Below are 19,021 nucleotides of genomic sequence, written 5' to 3'. Positions count from 1 at the left end.
GAGAAATCGAGCGCAGAATCGATGGGAAGTAATATCGGACATGAGGGAATTTATCAATCGGATGCATCTACCGTACGGAAAATCGTAACGTGTGTACCCAGCATAAGCCCTGCTTGGCGTCGTCAGATGACACCTGCTTCATTTCGGTCTAAAAAAGACCTTGTAGTGAGGAGTTAATGGGGCTTGCCCTGTCATTTTATTTTTCTTTTGAGTGATGATTGCCGGCTATGCTGCTGATCTTTTTGGCTCAGGTAGTGCCTAAATCACCCACCTGCATCAAACATGCGACCAGTGTAGTCAGATTTTATGCAGAGCACCCAATCTGTGTGTCTCTCATTCTGCATCAGTGGCCTGAAATTCAGCGGTTAGTAGCAAAGCCTTTGTGTAACGATTGGTGTCGGCACGCAGAGAGAATCTGATTATTGGTGATCTGCAGAATCACCGATAATACAGATATATTGCTAACCTCTGGACACCTATAGGTATAGGTGTTTGGTGTAACAGTAGTACTTTGAGTAGGGACCACCCAAGGAGCAGGTGGTCCTTGGCAGTATGAGAAATACCTCCCTTTGGAAGTGCAGAGATCTTGCAGCAGCCTGAGACATCCAAGAGGTGGAGTCCCAGGCTGAATAGCAAGAAGACCCGATGGCAAGTGACCCCTGGAAGATGGGCGTCACAGGCAGGTCTGGAGACTAACACAAATGATAATACAGTTCCCTAGTCTTGGGTGCGAGGTCCGTGGTCTCAGCACCCTGGAACTAGTCTGGAGTATAACACAAATGATAATACAGTTCCCTAGTCTTAGGTGCGAGGTCCGTGGTCTCAGCACCCTGGAACTAGTCTGGAGTATAACACAAATGATAATACAGTTCCCTAGTCTTGGGTGCGAAGTCCGTGGTCTCAGCACCCTGGAACTAGTCTGGAGTATAACACAAATGATAATACAAATTCCCTAGTCTGGGTGTGAGGTCCTTGGTCTCTACACCCTGGAACTAGTCTGAATAACAATACAATGATGAACAAAAGTAATCTGGCTTAGTGTGAATTCCCAGGTCCTCCTGGTTCAAACACACTGTAGGATCTGACTATGGTCTGAATGCTTCCACGTAAGTGTTCGCAATGGCAGACAACCAGCAACTGGCAAGCAAGCTATATATATAGTTGCAGGACTCTGCCGCCCCGCCCGAGCCACTCAGCCAATCAGGAATCCAGCAGGAATCAGCTGATCCATCTCCTGCTGGCATAAAGGTCCTGACTTCTGGCTCGCGCGCGTAGTTCTCCATCCAGGTGCACTAACAGACCCAGACGCACGCTGCTGCGTGCAAACCGCCGCGTTGGACACGGAAACAGCCGCCTTGCTGCCAGTACATGCGGCAGTTTTTCCGCGATCTATCATATTATCAGACGCAATGCTGCTGCGTACAAACCGCCGTGCCGGACGCGGAGCCAGCCACCTTGCTATCAGTACACGCGGCGGCTTTTCCACGTTTTCTCACACCTTGTACATGCTATTGTCACCAAATGTGCCACATATTTTAGGGGGATCAGAAGGACCGTGGTAAAAGAATTATTTTAGGAAAAGAATGTGTAGCTTTTGAGAAAATTGATTTTAAATGTTCATAGCAAAAATGTTTTTGAAACTGGGTAAAATGGCACCATGCTGCAGTACACTGCACTGCATTGCAAGTTCTGAGTTCTCTATACACATAGAAAACGGAATTTTATGAAAACTGATTGTGTGTGGTCCCCCTTCAAGCTTCTTTAACCCCTTAACACCCATGCAGGCTAGGATAGCCAGAATGGGGAGGCCGGACCATGTGGGCTCCGCACCTGGTCACCTGGACCCCCTCCCATTCACGTGAAAAACGGCTTGTTCTGCCACTTTAGTGTGGCCTCAGGGGACCAGGGAATTTGTGGCGGCCATTTTGTTGATGTCACTATGGGCCAAAAATTCTTGTTTTAGAAGCCAGTTTTCACTTTCCTAGCCATTGCGACAATGCTTTGTTTGCCTAAAATTCTTGTTTCTGATGCCAATTTTCGCAATGGCAGCACAACACAATACTCAAATTCCGATACAAAAAATCGGAATTGTTCCTTACTGATTCACACATTCTCTTGTGAAGAGATCATGCAGTAATTCCCTGTCATTATTTCACTCAGTAAATGGAGTGATACCTAGAGAAAGTATGTCTATCATGACTACACAGAAGAGTGCTGCATTCAGCTATGTGACTAAGCACTGGCGGAACTGCCAGACAGTAGGTGAGTATACTGTCTCCGGTCTTCTCCCCTAGACAGTGGTTCAGTTTTCACCAGAGAGGACCTTCAGTCGACGTTACCGGAAAGTCATATCTGATCACTTGCAGTCATTGATGGGAGGTTGGCTGATATTATTAAACGTGAAGTATGCTATTGTACAGCTACATCATGTGCCCTCATGGGAATATAAATCAATGATTCTTATGGAATGCTCTGCTGTTGACTGTATTTATTTTCCTGGCATGGAAGCTACAAGTTTATTCTATTGATTGAATAAACAGGATTTTGCATTATGACTCTGGAGCGGAGGTATAATCCCGGAGGCAAGGAGAAGGGAAACGCGAGAATAATCGATTCACCAAATGAGTTGCATTTATCAGACGGAGGCTTAATACATCCAGACTTTACACTGTTTAAAGTGTTGGGAGGCTTGTGGATTCTTGCAGGAGAACTGCTGTTAAAGTGACACTGAAGCGAAAAGAAACTTATGGTATAAGGAATTGTATGTATAGTACGGATAATTAATAGAACATTACTAGCAAAGAAAAGAGTCTCATATTTTTATTTCCAGTTTCTTATAACATTGCATCATTCTCTAATATTTGCAGTTTACAAATTATACTCTGCATTTTAAACCATGAAACAGAGCAGAGCTAATGACCCTTTGATCTTCCCTGCAGTAAAATCTTATCTGAAGTTGTCTTTCACCATTTCTTTGATGTACATGTGCTTGAGGAAACATCACTGTAGTCGACTAAATTTGCCGAAGAGCTCGGAGAAGCTCTGTTGCATAGATAACAAGTGAAGTTTCTTAACGTTTACTGTACTGGAAAACAACATGAGACTCTTTTCTTTGCTACTGATGTTCTATTTCTTAGCTGTACTATACATACAATTCATTATATGATACATTTATTTTCATTTCAGCACCCCGTTAATAGCGGCCTTATTATTGGTGTTACACGTTTAGAAGTCTAAAAACACATGTAAATACTTAAAGTACATAGAATATGTAATTTTCCCTGTTTCAATAAGATTCCCTCATATACTGCATTCTTCTCAAAATGAGCTAGTTTAAAGAGAACCTGAGGTGGGTTCTGACAGTGCTATCAGCATACAGAGGCTGGGTCTGCTTATACTGCCCAGGCTCTGTTGCTATCTCGATCCCCCCCTAAGCCCCCCCCTGCGCTCTGCTATGCCCCCATAAATCATCAGCCGAGCTGTTGACACACAGCGTGTTGCAGCCGGCTGTTTACATCTGCAGCTGTCAGTCTCTGCGCTCCCCCGCCTCCTCCATAGCTCCGGTCCCCGCCCACGTCCCTTCCCTCCAATCAGCGGGGGTTGTTTGATGGGAGTTGTTTGACTGATTTATACGTAGACATTAAAGGACACCCGAGTTAAAAAATAAACTGATGAGATAAACAATTGTGTCTACACCTAAAAAGAACTTTTTTAGATTCCCACAGTTTCATTTCCTGTTTATCAGCTAAGAAAATAATTTTTACTGTTGTATTGTCTCATAGTCTGGCACAGTGAGACTACAAAATATATGAACTATTGAACATTTTTTATCTATCCCCTGCTCTCAGAATCTGTTCTCAGCAAGGAGAGAGTTTAATGGCTGCAATTCCTTACCAGATAGGGTTAGCTATAGTCCTACTAAGTCCCAACTTGAGAGAAATTGTCAACTGCATACCTAAATGTTGACTCTTTCAGGCAGAAAAAAGGAACACAGCCTAGTTACGTGAGTGCTTAGCACTGTACATGCACGTCTAACTCATGATGTCACATGTCACCTCGGTATCCTTGAAACTGTGAGTGTATGCTAAGTGAAGTTACATAGTTACATAGTTATTTGGGTTGAAAAAATACATACGTCCATCGAGCTCAACCAGAAAATAAAGTACAACACCAGCCTGCTCCCTCACATATCCATTTTGATCCAGAGGAAGGCGAAAACCCCTTACAAGGCACGGTCCAATTAGCCCCAAAAGGGAAAAAAAATCCTTCCCGACTCCAGATGGCAATCAGATAAAATCCCTGGATCAAAATCACTGGGCATTACCTAGTAATTGTAGCCATGGATGTCTTTCATTGCAAGGAAAGCATCTAAGCCCCCTTTAAATGCAGGTATAGAATTTGCCATAACTACTTCCTGTGGCAATGCAGTCCACATCTTAATCACACTTACTGTAAAGAACCCTTTCCTAAATAAATGGCTGAAACATTTTTCCTCCATGTGCAGATCATGTCCTCTAGTCCTTTGTGAAGGCCTAGGGACAAAAAGCTCATCCGCCAAGCTTTTATATTGCCCTCTGATGTACAGTATTTATACTGGGCCAGTGAAAAATGGCGCCACCGCTATGAAAATGGCGCCCCATAGAGAATCATTATTGCACGATATTTATCATTTTATAAAGTTAAAAAATGGCACTGACCATCAAAACGTTATTTATCGTTTTAAAACCTGCTTTTTTGTCCTGCCTGAACGTTATTTATCATTTTAAGCCCTGCTTTGCTGCCGTTTGGAAAATGTCTGGCCTCCGACTTTAACGTTTAATAGCACAGCCCCCTTAAAAGATAGAAACACCAAATTTCCAGGTTATGTTAAGAAGAAAATTGGGAACAAGGGGAAACTTTTTTTCAAAAAGACATTATAGTTTTTGAGAAAATAGATTTTAATTCTCCTTCTGAGCGTGGGAAAATTAAACGCCCGCCGACTTTAGCGGTTAATAGCAAAGTCCCCTTAAATGCCAGAAACACCAAATTTGCAGGGAATGTTAAGAAGAACAGTGAGAACAAGAGAAAAAAAATTTCTAAAAGACCTTACACTTTTTGAGAAAATCGATTTTAAAAGTTCAAAAAAATAAAAACGATACTTTAAATGCCGTCGGTCAAAGAGTGTGGGAAATATTTCCCAGCAGTTAATAGCAAAGGCCCCTTACACCCTAGCAACACCAAATTTACAGGATATGTTAAAAAGATAGTGGGGAAACAATATTTAACAAAAAAATTAAACATTTTTATTTTTGGGGAATGTTCTGTGTTATAAACTGTTCTTATCACCTTGCTTCGACACCATTAACTTCTTACAGTTGCGTCTCACACACTGTGAAATCACTTGACTCTCCACACAGCAAACAGGAGATAGACTTTCTCAGGCTTCTTCAATGTTATTTATTCAAGTAACAGAAAGACAGATAGATACAGTCATCATATCCTAGCCATGCCAATCTTCATGTTGCGTTACAAGCTCTTGATTAGACTTCCTGCTGAAGTCAATCAGGCACTTCTTGCTAACCTACGTTCCACTAAACTACCTATGTACAGCATACATTATATCAGATTACAGAAAGGAACATGCTTAGAGATCCCAGTCAGCCTTGCGAGCTAGTGCGAAAGTAAGGAGCAGAGTGCCCTCTCCATCGCTCACTCCGGGTTTAATACCGACTAGGAAAGAGTTAAATATGACATCCTCTTCGCCACCCCCTAGATCAGACTATTGGTGGACCCACTCGTGGTGTCATCATACACACCTACTTGATTAATAATCAATGAGGCATTTGACCTATATGCAGGAATGTGGATGTTTACAAAACATGGCTGATGTTTATTGTTCCATGCCCAGGTCAGGGAGACCTGCGGCCTTGTTCAGAGAACAGCTTCTTGGTATGTTCTAGTTCTGCTGACAGAACTGCAGATTTTCTCTCTAATAGAAAATCCCCTTAAAGGGCAGGTCTGCTCATCAAGCCTTTTTGACTAACTCAGTCCAAATAACTGAGGCCTACTTAAATTATAACAATCCCCCCTAAAAAGGCTTGATCTGCAGATCCCAACTTCTGAACCCACCCGTACCTGGTTTCTTTATGTTTCACTTTTCGAGGTTCGTGCTCACACACCTTCTCTGCTCTCGGTGGTTACCCCTTGAAGAGAGAGAGCACGACCTCTTGGTCTTCCTGTAACCAGGCTCTCTGGGGAGGCCCTACTTCTAAGTCCCTCTATACCACATGCTCAGCATTTGCGTCACTTGCGTATCACTCACAAACTTGCATGACCACAGAAAAGTGAAACTTGTGTGTTTGCTACTCAATGGAGCAGTGCCAGGTGCCTTCTGAAAGAGCGCCTTTATACAATCAGCTCCATCACAGGTACTACTAAACCTATACCCGTAACCCTGTATATCCCTTAATTTAAAAATATCGGTTCATGAGATTGTTTATGAGGCGCCAATCTCTGGAACAGGTTAATTTGTTTTACTTAATTTTAACACGCAACCTCACCTGGATAATGATGCCTAAAGTTGTCATCCCCATCCAGACGACCAGTGGGTGTAGAAAGAACTTTGGAACTGCAGAGGCCCAGTCCGAGTGTCCCTGGAACATCACCGGAAACCTTTTCCACCAGGTCAGACTGGAACTCACCTGCTTATTTGTGTGTTCTACCTCGTTAAGATCACCTGGATCATGGTGAAATCTTACCTCTAACTTAGTGTACTGTTTGTTTAACCTTTGTAACAAAATGTGGTCGTCTTGGATCAAAACCTGTTCCCCTTCGTCCCATGTCATGTTCTCTTTCAGGATGGGAACTACCCGTGAAACTTTGCACTTTAGAGTTCTCTTAACACTTTGAGAAATAATGTCATCCAACCTGGATGACTGGATCCATATGGGATCTCCGCTCACCCAATATGTTCCCCTTGGAAACTCCCCCTTATCGGAACAATTATGAGAATATACCTTGAATGTATCCTTAGACACTATGTTAAAAAAACAAACCTTTCCTTCAGCCACCGGAACTATCGGTTGGGCTTCAGGGTGGATCTTTTGAATAGTAGCCTCGCATTCTGCGTTATTGAGCCCGCAGGCTTCTTCACTAAATTTGACTTGCCCCGGCCAACGCAGGTACTTCTGCAAGAATTGCCCGCATGAGGACAACTCTACTTGCTTCACCTCCCCGTCTAGCACCAAAAAAGGTTGACCTCTCAGGTCCTGGTGTGAGACACGGGTTGAGGTGGGAACTAAGGAAGTGGTGGTGCCTAAAGGAATGTTGCACCGTTTCCCTTTGTTCACCCAAACATCTCGAAGCTGCCATGCAAAAGATCCTTCTCCAGAAAAATCGATATACCTCCCCTTGTCCAATCTCAGTTGGACAGGATCTTTAAGCATCTCCCTGACAAAATATGCCCCCAACTGTCCTGATTGGACCTGTGGGAAATCTGAAAAAAATGGCATGGGGTCCTCCTTCCCGAGCCTCTGTAACCCTTTGTCCCCCATGCAGGCTGGGATAGCCAGAATACTGAGCACCGGCCGACTGGGGCTTTGCACCCTGAGCTATACCAGCCCGCATGGTCCATGGTATGGGGGGGCTCCATGGACAAGGGGCTCTTCCCCCACCTCCGGTGCCCCAGAAGGAGGTGGAGGCGACGACTCCTTGGGGGGGGGTTCATGGAGGCAGATGCCCACCCCCCTCCCAGGAGAAATGAGTATAGGGATACAAAGTACCCCTTACCCATTTCCACAAAGGGTTAAAAATGAAATAAAACCGCAACCACGAAAAAAGTATTTTATTAATCTAAATTAACCATAAATACTTACCTGTACCTTTAAAAAAAAATTCCCACGCCCATATCCTCGGTAAACGATCCAACGAATACAGTATCCTCTATCTTGCGACCTTCAATTAAGTTGATTGAAGATCTTCGCAGCTCCCCACACAGCAGAGAATGCGTCCAGTGGGACGCATAGCTGCAGGCTCGCGCTTTCCTCCCCGCCTCCTCACCTGTCACCTCGCCTAGCCTGGCACCTAGCAGCACCCATGGGTGCTGCTAGGTGAGGGGTGACCTGTGCAGCCAGGTGGGGAGGAGAGGCGGGAGCCAGCAGCTACGCGCCCACACAGGATGCATTCTAAACTATACTAACCGGCTAATGAATGAGCTGGTTCTCTTTGTATTGAATCGAATAATCGAATAATACAAAAAGAGCCGGCTCATTCGATTCAATACAAAAAGAACTGTCTCATTCATGAGCCGGTTAGTATAGCTTAGAATGCATCCTGTGTGGACGTGTAGCTGCTGGCTCCCGGCTCTCCTCCCCACCTGGCTGCGCCTGTCACCCCTCACCTAGCAGCACCCATGGGTGCTGCTAGGTGCCAGGCTAGGTGAGGTGACAGGTGAGGAGGCGGGGAGGACAGCGGGAGCCGGCAGCTATGCGTCCCACAGGACGCATTCTCTGCTATGTGGGGGGCGGCGGAGATTCTCAATACACTGTAACAGAAGATCGCAAGATTGGAGGATACTGTATTCGCTGGATCATTACCGAGGATAATGGCGTGGGAACATTTTTTTAAAGGTACAGGTAAGTATTTCTGGTTCATTAAGAATATTAAAATACTTTGCTCATGGTTGTGTTTTTATTTCATTTAACCCTTTGTGGAAATGGGTAAGGGGTACTTTGTATCCCTATACTCATTTCTCCTGGGAGGGGGGTGGGCATCTGGTGTCCCCTTCTTAAAGGGGACTCCCAGATGCCACCATGAACACCCCCAAGGGAGTCGTCGCCCCCACCTCCTCCTGGGGCACCGGAGGAGGGGAAGAGCCCCTGGTCCATGGATTGGACAAGGGCTCGGGGGAGAGGGGAAGGCTTGGCCGCCTCTCTCCCCCAGAGCCCACCCATACCATTTACCATGTGGGCTGGTATAGCTCAGGGTGCGAAGCCCTAGTCAGTTTTTTGCAGATTTCCCACACTCAGAACATTCCCCAAAAATAAAAATGTTTAATTTATTTTTTTTAAATATTGTTTCCCTCTATCTTTTTAACATATCCTGCAAATTTGGTGTTGCTAGGATGTAAGGGGCCTTTGCTATTAACTGCTGGGAAATATTTCCCACACTCTGACCAGCAGCATTTAAATGTATTGTTTTTTTTCTTTGAACTTTTAAAATAGATTTTCTCAAAAAGTGTAAGGTCTTTTTGAAAAAAAAAATCCTCTTGTTCCCACTGTTCTTCTTAACATTCCCTGCAAACTTGGTGTTTCTATCTTTTAAGGGGGCTTTGCTATTAAACGTTAAAGTTGGCAGGCAGACATTTTCCAAGTGGCAGCAAAGCAGGGCTTAAAACGATAAATAACGTTCAGGCAGAACAAAAAAATGCTGGTTTTAAAACGATAAATTACGTTCACAAGGTCTGCGCCGTTAAAACGATAAATATCGTTTTAAAACAAATATCGGGCAGAAGGGGGCACCATTATTTAACAGGCGCCCTTTTTCACTGGACGCATTTATACATGTTAATTAGAACCCCTCTTAGGTGTCTTTTCTCTAAACTAAATAAACTCAGTTTATCTAACCTAGACCTTCCATTCCTAGTGTCAATTTTGTTGCTTGTCTCTGCTCCTGCTCTAAAACTGCAATATCCTTCCTGTAATGTGGTTGCCCGGAACTGAATTCCATTTTCCACATGTGGCCTTACTAGAGATTTATTTCCCTTTTAATGCATCCCAAAATGTCATTAGCTTTAGCTGCAGCGGCTTGGCATTGTATACGATTATTTAACTTGTTGTCGATTAGTACTCCTAAGTCCTTCTCCAAGTTTGATGTCCCCAACTGTATCCCATTTATTTTGTATGGTGTTAGACCATTGGTACGACCAAAATGCATGACTTTACATTTTTCAACATTGAATTTCATCTGCCATTATGTGCCCATATAGCCATCCTATTCAGATCCTGTTGCATTATGTCACTATCTTCCTGAGAGTTGATGATTCTGCACAATTTTGTATCATCTGCAAAAATAGCAACATTGCTTTCTACTGCATCTACTAGGTCATTAATAAATAAATTGAAGAGCACTGGACCCAGTACAGACCCCTGTGGGACCCCACTGCTAACAGCAGGGCCGGGCCGAGGCATAGGCTGAAGAGGCTCCAGCCTCAGGGCGCAGTGTAGGAGGGGGCGCAGAATTCATTCAGCTGTCGTTCCTAATTGTGTATGAAGCAGAAAGAAATAAGAAAAGGGGATACATGGCAGTGACTGCAAGCCAGATAACTAGATATTAAGGTGTTGGGGAGGTTGTGGGCCCTGTGGCGCCTCTTAGTCTAATAGCAATCAGTGTGTGACGGCTGGGGTGGGAGGGATGGAGGGGCGCACTTTGGTGTCTCAGCCTTGGGTGCTGGAGGACCTTGTCCCGGCTCTGGCTAACAGTCACCCATTTTGAATAAGATCCATTGACCACAACACTTTGTTTTCTGTCCATATTGTTCCCTATCCATGCACACAGACTCTTCCCCAGTCCTTGCATCCTCAACTTTTGCACCAGACTTTTGTGGGGAACAGTGTCGAAGGCCTTTGCAAAGTACAAGTATATCACATCTGCAGCATTCCCAATATCCACATTAGCGTTCACTACCTCATAAAAGCTGAGCATGTTAGTCAAATAGGACCTGTCTTTAGTAAACCCATGCTGATGTTGAGAAATAAGACTATATTTTCTACGAAGTCTGGTAAGTATGAAAGTATATGATAAAAAACAGTATATGTGGTATGTGCAGTAGAATGTATACATCACATAGAATACCTAACTGAACTGGTAACTTTTCCTCCCCCTGTAGAGACTTGAAGCTGCACATATCATCCATGTGCGAGGCTGTATTCACGCTGTGGGACTTTGGTTAAATGATAACTTTGCAGTGACATTTGGCTTGGCTATTGGCCTGCTGGCACCTCAGGTAAACTCATGTGCATATTTACTGTAATATCTTTTATTCAGCTGTGATACACTGTAACACAAGCCACACATCTCTGTCCCTTACTGAAAGTGGTGTTGTCCAGTGAGCTCATCTTTTATCCAGCAGCAATGCACATAACACAAGCCACGCATCTCTGTACTGTACTGAAATTGGCATTGTCCAGTGAGCTCATATTATATCTTGTATTCAGCCATAATAGACTGCAACACAAGCCACACATCTCTGTGCCCTGCTGAAAGTTGCGTTGTCCAGTTTATGCCTTGCCCAAGTTACCTACTTCCACACATTACCTTTAAAAACTGACTATTCACTTGCTGTCTAATATCTTACTCCTACTGGCAAGGGTCGGTGTAGCAAGATAATCAGCAGTTATTAACTTTACCAATCTGTGGCTTTAAATTTGAGCTTGATTGGTTTGCTCTGAGCGTGAGTGAGTGTAACAGTTCACTGTGACCAATACCATGTATAAAATCATGTCTACTTGTCTAGAGCTTGCCAAGCAAAGGTATTTGGAAACTACATGGAATAGACATAATTGGTAGCTGGTAGGCTAGGAGATTATTCTAGTTATTAACTTTATTCTCTACCTTTTCTCTCTCTTTTGCCACAGGCATTAGGTATTGGCTTGTCTTATCTCTTCTGGATGAGACTCAAGAAAATTTGTAATATGTTCGATGAGGTGGACTTCAGATCCTTGAAAATAAAGGACTTTAACTTCAAGGAGCTGGACCTGAGTGGTGCAGGCTGCTGTCTCTGCTTACCAAGGGAAGAGGGCTACATACCAATCAATGCGGACAGCGATGATGAACGATTAACTTAGCGCATAATTCATAAGCTCATCTATATCCCGTGCCCACTGTGAGGCTGTAATAGCCAAGTCCAACCACAGCGATATATCACATCACTTGGGCTACCGAAGCATATGGCTTATGCACATATTAAGAGCTAAGATAACATTAGGAACTGGGGAAAAAAACGGCAAAACAGTGTCCCCCACACAACCAACCACTGGGTACAATGTTTACATTTCCTTATTTAAAGAGAACCCGAGGCGGGGTTCTTACGTCGCAATCCCCATACAGGGGCTGGGTCTGTCTATAGAGCCCAGCCTCTGTTGCTAGTTAGTTTCCTCCAAAGCCCCCCCCCCCCTGCATGCTGTCAGACCCCATAAAACACAGCCGTTTTATGGGGTCTGTTTATCTCACTAATGTCAGTCTCCGCTCTCCCCCGCCTCCTGAATCGCTCCTGTCCCCGCCCACGTCCCTTCCCTCGCCGCTGATTGGAGGGAAGGGACGCGGGTGGGGACCGGAGCGATTCAGGAGGCGGCGGAGCAGCCGAGACTGACGTTAGTGAGGTATTGGGGTCTGACAGCGCGCAGGGGGGTCTTTGGAGGAAACTAACTAGCAACAGAGGCTGGGCTCTATAGGCAGACCCAGCCTCTGTATAAGGATTGCGATGTAAGAACCCCGCCTCGGGTTCTCCTTAAGCATTTCAATTTCTGTTTTATGTTTAGCTAGGGAAAAAAAGGTACGTTTTCTCCAGCATGGATTGATATTTGAAATAAGATAATCAGGTCTATTAATAAAAAGCAATAAAGTTGTTAATAGAAAACAGCTACAGAAAGCCAGCGGTTCCATCCGTTTTTCACTGTGGTGCCAACTTGATGTGGCAGTGCCCTATAGTTAGATGTGACAGGCGGAGCAGCTAATTGTAGCACAACCAATGGGCGAGCGCTAAATAGTGGGCGCCAGGGCTCCCCGCTATGGGAACTGTGGCTACTAATAGTGGACACTTCGAGCCGGCTGTTGGTAGCTGCAGTTCCCATAGTCGGCGGCTCTGGCACCCGCAATTTAGCACACACCCTTTTTTGGTCACATGGGGGGATTATCGGTTGCCAGGGGAGGGTTATTAGTTGTTGAGAGGGGGAAGCGCTATTAGTTGCTGGGGGAGGGGTTATTAGTTGCCTGGGTGAGGGCTACTGGTTTCCTGGGGGGAGGATTATTAGTTGCCCACCAGGGGAGGGTTCTGTGTGAGAGTAGAGAGAGGTTAGGTCATTAGTGAAATATCTGCAAATATTACCAATATTTCACTATATCAGTTACCGGTAGTTGTCAATTTACTGATATTCTAGTACCGCTATAAAATGCTACCTAAACTTTTTTTTTTTTATTGCGTCTGCGCCCAGATTAGCATGCAGCGGTTTAAAATGTATGTGTGACTGGGATCACTGCGTGTTTACAGCTGGCAAAACTGTAGTGTTAGAAATCATAGGCTGCTCTAGAAATGTCTCTGTTGAGAACAAAAAAGGGAAATAAAATAGTTTTACATTTTCTGTGTTGAGGTTGCTTACGGCTGTGCCTAAAAGTATGTGAGTGCCAGTTTTTTGTTTGTAAGATGTAAAATAATTTCTCCAGCCCTCACTTATCCCTAAAGTTCCCTGATACCCTCACTTAATTAAACCTTACTGGCTGAACAGCCTAAGTAACGAATTTGTTCAGTAAATCAAGATAAGATGATTTGTCATCAGACATTGGAGTATATTCACTAAACTACGGTAAGCAGAGCAACATGTGTAAAGTCTTCCGCATGATACAAGAATAATACAATAACATTTGTAAAGCGCTTTTCTCCCATAGGACTCAAAGCGCATGGATATGTCTCAGATCAATACAGGGTTGCAGGCTGGACTGTGTTACAGCTTGGACTTCCAGGGATGGAGATGTTCTGATTGGGTGTGGTAGGGAGTTCAAAAGTGTAGGGGCAGCATGACAGAAGTCTCCGTCTACAAAAGTTTTGAGGTGGACTCTGGGGGTAACCAAGTTATTAGAGCCTTTTAATCTAAGATTGGAGTTAGAGCCTTTTAGTCTAAGATTGGGGGGGGGGGGGGTGATGCAGCTGCAACAGGCCCTTAAAGCGGACTCAAACCAAACATTTTTTTTAATTACAAATATTTAGTTGCACCACTCTAACACATACAAAGATAAATAAACACTCCTTCAAACCTATGAGCATTTCAGTGCATGCTTTTCAGCCTTCTCTTTTAATAACTAGGGTTATACTGGGGGCAGCCATTAGCAATTCCTCCATTGCCGGACACCAACTTATCCACCAGTTTGCTGGATTTTGTCCGGCAATTTGAAAGGAAGGGAGGGGTTCCTACAATAAATGTAAAATATTTTATATTTGTCATCATGCAACTGAAAAAAGGCTGCTATTTATTATTAAAATTTAGAAAATAGATTTTATTTCTGAAATCTTGTATTTTTAATTTGGGTCCACTTTAAGGTATGCAGGGCCAAGTTTGTGCAAGAATTTGAATGTCAATAAGCCAATCTTAAAAATAATTCTCCCATTTCATTGGTAGCCAGTGGAGTTAGCGTAGGCGTTGGTTTTATGTGGCAGTGGCGGGGTTGGCTTGTCAACAGTCTTGCAGCGGCATTCTTTACTAATTGCAAACGTTACAGGTCTGTGTTTGGAAGGCCTGTATAGAGAACATTCCAGTAGTCCAGCCTTGATGTGATGAAGGCATGAACTAGGGTTGGAAGAGCTGCTGGAGGTATGACGTGTTTAATCCTTCGAGTGTTCCTTAGGTGAAAAATTGTATGTTTCACAACAGCTGAGATTTGATTCCTGAAGCTTAATTCCCCCTCAATCAGTACACTCAGGCTGTGCACACAGTCTGAGTTATTCAGGTCTGAGCTTCCTATCCTTAGTGGTGCTGGTTGAGATTGATGCTGCATTGCTGTGGAGCACTGAGCTCCGATAACAAGAACCTCTGTTTTTGTCAGCATTTAGTTTTAGCCAGTTATTATTCATCCACTGCTGAAGCTCAGCTAAGCACGCGTTTATTTGTGGGACAGGACCTGTGACGTCAGGTTTGAATGACAAATATAGCTGGGTGTCATCAGCATAGCAATGATATGTCAGGCCATGTTTTTGTATGATTTTGCCAAGTGGCAGCTTGTATATGGGGAACAGCAAAGTGGGTAATATTGCTCCCTGGGGTACACCATATTTTTGTGGTACAGAGTTGGAGAGGAAGAGCCCCAAGGCTACCCTTTGTGTCCTCCCAGTCAGGAAGGAGTTGAATCACTGGAGAACTAAGCCATCTTTGCCACAGTACTCTTGTAGTCTGTTGAGTAAGATTTAATGATCAGCTGTTTCAAAAGCCGCTGAGAGGTCGAGAAAAATCAGGATGGAACATTGGCCTCTGTCTCTTGCCATGAGCAGATCGGTACATATCTGGGTGTGGGCTGTTTCACAGCTGTGATATTTCCTGAAGCCAGATTGAAGAGGGTTCAGGATGCTGTTTCTTGAGAGCCTGGCTTCAAGTTGGAGATAGACAGCTTTTCAATAACTTCCCCAGAAAGGGGAGGTTGGAGACAGGTCTGTAGCAGTTTACAGCTGGCAAAATTTAGAAATGACAGGCTGCTCTAGAAATGTCTCTGTTAAGAACAAAAAAGGGAATTCAAATAGTTTTACATTTTCTGTGTTTAGAGTTACTTATGGCTGTGCCTAAAAGTATGTGAGTGCCAGCTTTTTGGTTGTAAGAAGTAAAAGATTGAGTAGAGCGTAATGTATTGCATACAGTCTATTGTATTACAGTCTCCTTGTTGTATGGTACGCACATTACTTTTCTTACTGCAGTTTAGTTAATATACCCAATTGTCTCCTGTACTTGGGCAGGTCTTCTAATTGTTCGAGGCCAATGGACAAATCACAACAGTGACATAAGCTGATTTGTCAGACTATGTTGGTCTTTTATACCCATTCGCTGTGTTGTTAGTGATCAGGCCACAGGGCAGCAGCACCATCTTTGTTGGATCTGTTGGGCCTATTGAATGAGGCCGTACAAAGCATCCAATCACGTTTCTGTTTACTTTAGTCATCTCAATGAAACAGGCACTGAACTTTGTCCATTGCCTTTTTTTTAATGTGCCTATATATTTCATTAATAAATTGTAGTGTCTCAGTAATATGAGTAACCAGTCAAAACTCTCTGTAAAATATCTACTTTGTAATATCTAAGTAATATCTACTTTGGTCCCATGTATATACTGACACATACACTCGTATTAGTGGAGTGTGGACATCTTATCGTATTTAAATATTGCAATTGTTGTCACTACTGAACATATGAGCCAGTTAGAAATCACAATTCTTATGGAACAGCAATAATTAGAGCATCTTTGCACACGCTTCCCGTGGCCCCCTGAAACTTGCTGCCTTATATAGCTGTCACAGTAGTTGCTCCACTGACCAGCCCACTGTTATGTGCTTTTCTTAGCGAGTGCTTTTTCTTCCTGTTGTTACTGTATAACTGCCTCCAGTAATAGATAAATATGAGAGCTGCCACTGTGTACTTTTCTAGAATCTCCTAGAAGTCTAGTACTGTAGTGGTCATTGTGCTTTACTGCTTAGTAAACCAGTTATTCAGAACCAAGCAGTTTGGGACTTTGCACTCCGGTGACTACATGGCTTATCAGGGACCGTGACTCACAAATATTACCGAGCACATACACCTGCTGATTGCAAAGGGGAATCGAGATCAGATTCTGGAGAGATGTTAACCACTCCAGGACCGTAGGCTTACACCCCCCCCCCCCCCCCACCCCGCTACCAGTGACCAGGCTATTTTTTACAATTAAGCCACCGCAGCTTTAAGGGCTCTCTGCAGGGCCGTACAACTCAGCACACAAGTGATCCTCTCCCCAGCCCCCTTTTTTTTGCCCACCAACAGAGCTCTCTGTTGGTTGGCTCTGATCACTGCTGCATGCAGTGTTTTTTGTTTTTATCATTTCAGTTTTTTTATATATATATATATATATATATCATATATATGCTTATTAATTAATTTATTTTCCTCCCTCCCCCCCCCCGACAGTTAATCACTGCGATTAGCTGTCATAGGCATCAGCCTATGAGAGACAACTGCTCCTGATCATCTGTAGGGGACAGCTGAGTAACACGGCTGTCCCCAGTAGAGCACTGCCGTAGATTGCAGCGCTGTACAATGTAAATAAACGGAGGTTTCGACGTCTAACAGTCTCCTAGCGGCAATCGCTGCTGGGAACCTGATGACGGAGCAGAGCTCCATAATTCAAGCAGGGATGCGCGCACATTGGCGGGCGCGATCCCCAGCAAAACACTCAGGACTATATGCTAATTGGCGTTAGGCGGTCCTGGGGCTGCCGCCATGTTCACGCCAATTGGCGTGAGGCGGTCTTTAAAGAGACGCTGAAGCAAACTAATTTTGCCCATTTTACCTTGTAATTTGCTTCAGTGCTCTCATGACACGTAAACCACCGCGTCCCCGCCGCAAAACGAAGGCTGCAGAGCCCCCAAATCCCTCTGCAAACATCCACGACCAACTTGGTCATGGGTTTTGCTGCTCTGAGAGGCAGAGCTATGAGCTGTAGCTCTGCCTCTCTTGCCGTCAATCGCCGCACGGATCACCGCCTCTCCCCGCCCCTCTCTGTAAAGGAAGGGGGAGAGGCGGTGATCCGCCGCAATTGACATCAGGAGGGGCAAAGCTGAAGCTGATAGCTCTGCCCCTTCCAGGAAATGCCAGCTGGATTGTCCCCCGGGGATTTGGGTGCTCTGCAGCCTTCGTTTTGCGGCGGGGATGCAGCGGTTTACTTGTCATGAGCGCACGGAAACAAATTATAAGGTAAATTGGGCAAAATGAGTTCGCTTCAGTGTTTTTTTAAGTAGGTAAAATGGTAAAGGAAAAAATATTTTACTTGTGATCTTATAAGCTATGTTCTCTTCCCAATTGCTTAAATATGCACCCACCAAAGACTATTCCCCACTTGTATTATCCTAGGCCAGCAGATTCCATACCCTGCAGTTACTAACATCGTGTAAAAATCAGTCGGAAACTCCCACTTATGACCCAATATTTCAGTCTTGTTTATATCATGCACTATAAACATTATGTGACTTAAACTCCATAATTTATTACAAAAGATATTATGTTAATCGGTCAAGGCTGGGTATGCCATGGGGTGGAGCCTGCAAAGTGCAGCATTGAGTGCTGTGAACTGATAAGAGGTGAAATAATTTTATTATCAGTTAGCAGACTGAATTTCCAACAACCAATATAACCTGCTAAATCCAGAGCATTTCCCACTGATCCTTGCTTAGTAAGCAGTTATTGGGCTTGATTCACAAAGCGGTGCTAACTGTTAGCACGCCTGTGAAAACCCCCTTAGCACGTCTAAACAAGCTTTTCGCGCATAAAACTTTACGCGCACAAAACTTTATGCGTGTACTGCACAGAGCGCAGGGCGCTCCGCGCGAAGTGCCCATTAAAGCCTATGGGACGTAGCGCACGTAAAACTTTGCGCGCGTAAAACTTTGCGCGTGCAAAGTTAGCGCGCGATCTGATTGAGAAATCCGGTGCTAACCTACTTAGCACCCTGGTTAGCGCGTCTAAAGACTTTAGACGTGCTAAGTAGGTTAGCACCGCTTTGTGAATCAAGCCCATTGTGTGCATAGAATCACACCATCAAAGGCTTCTAAAAATGCAGCAATGGCAACTTCCAGGTTTCTATCACCTTAACAGGGAAGGTCCGAGGTGATTCAAAAAGCAAACATTTACTTACCTGGGGCTTCCTCCAGCCCCTGGCAGCCGTCATGTGACCTCACCGCAGCTCTGCTCCCCGCCGGTGGCCCTCTGGTACATAATGCCTACTGCGCTTCAGCTCCCGGCTCACTGAGTCGCACTGATGTCATCCGGACTGTGCTGCGCAGGCACAGTAGTTCTGCACAGGCACAGTAGTCCTGCGCAGGACTGCCCGGATGATGTCAGCACGACTCCGTAAGCTGCATGCTGAAGCGCAAGTAGATGCCGACCTGGCGAGGTCAGCATCTGCACCGGAGCAGACCCCGAGCAACCGGAGCTGCAGCGAGGGCACAGGACTGCTAACAGGGGCTGGAGGAAGCCCCTGGTAAGTAGATTTTTGCTTTTTAATCATCTTGGACCTTCTCTTTAAGTGTTTCATAAATAAAAGCTGA

General features: G+C 44.5%; 1 protein-coding gene across 1 annotated transcript in view; it reads left to right on the top strand.

Moving 5' to 3' along the window:
* LOC137561137 (tetraspanin-15-like) overlaps positions 1-12,065 on the top strand; it is a 248,321-nt gene extending 236,256 nt beyond the window's left edge. Inside the window, exons 7-8 of the mRNA XM_068272398.1 lie at positions 10,865-10,981; positions 11,613-12,065. Of these exons, the coding sequence (XP_068128499.1) occupies positions 10,865-10,981; positions 11,613-11,822 (327 nt within the window). The 3' untranslated portion in view covers positions 11,823-12,065. The remainder of the gene's footprint in view (positions 1-10,864; positions 10,982-11,612) is intronic.
* The last annotated feature ends 6,956 nt before the right edge of the window (positions 12,066-19,021 follow it).

The sequence above is a fragment of the Hyperolius riggenbachi genome, chromosome 3 (genome assembly GCF_040937935.1).
Source record: "Hyperolius riggenbachi isolate aHypRig1 chromosome 3, aHypRig1.pri, whole genome shotgun sequence".
Classification (NCBI taxonomy): domain Eukaryota; kingdom Metazoa; phylum Chordata; class Amphibia; order Anura; family Hyperoliidae; genus Hyperolius; species Hyperolius riggenbachi.
The sequence above is the reverse complement of the archived record's forward strand: the minus strand, read 5'-3'. Positions and strand labels throughout refer to the sequence as shown.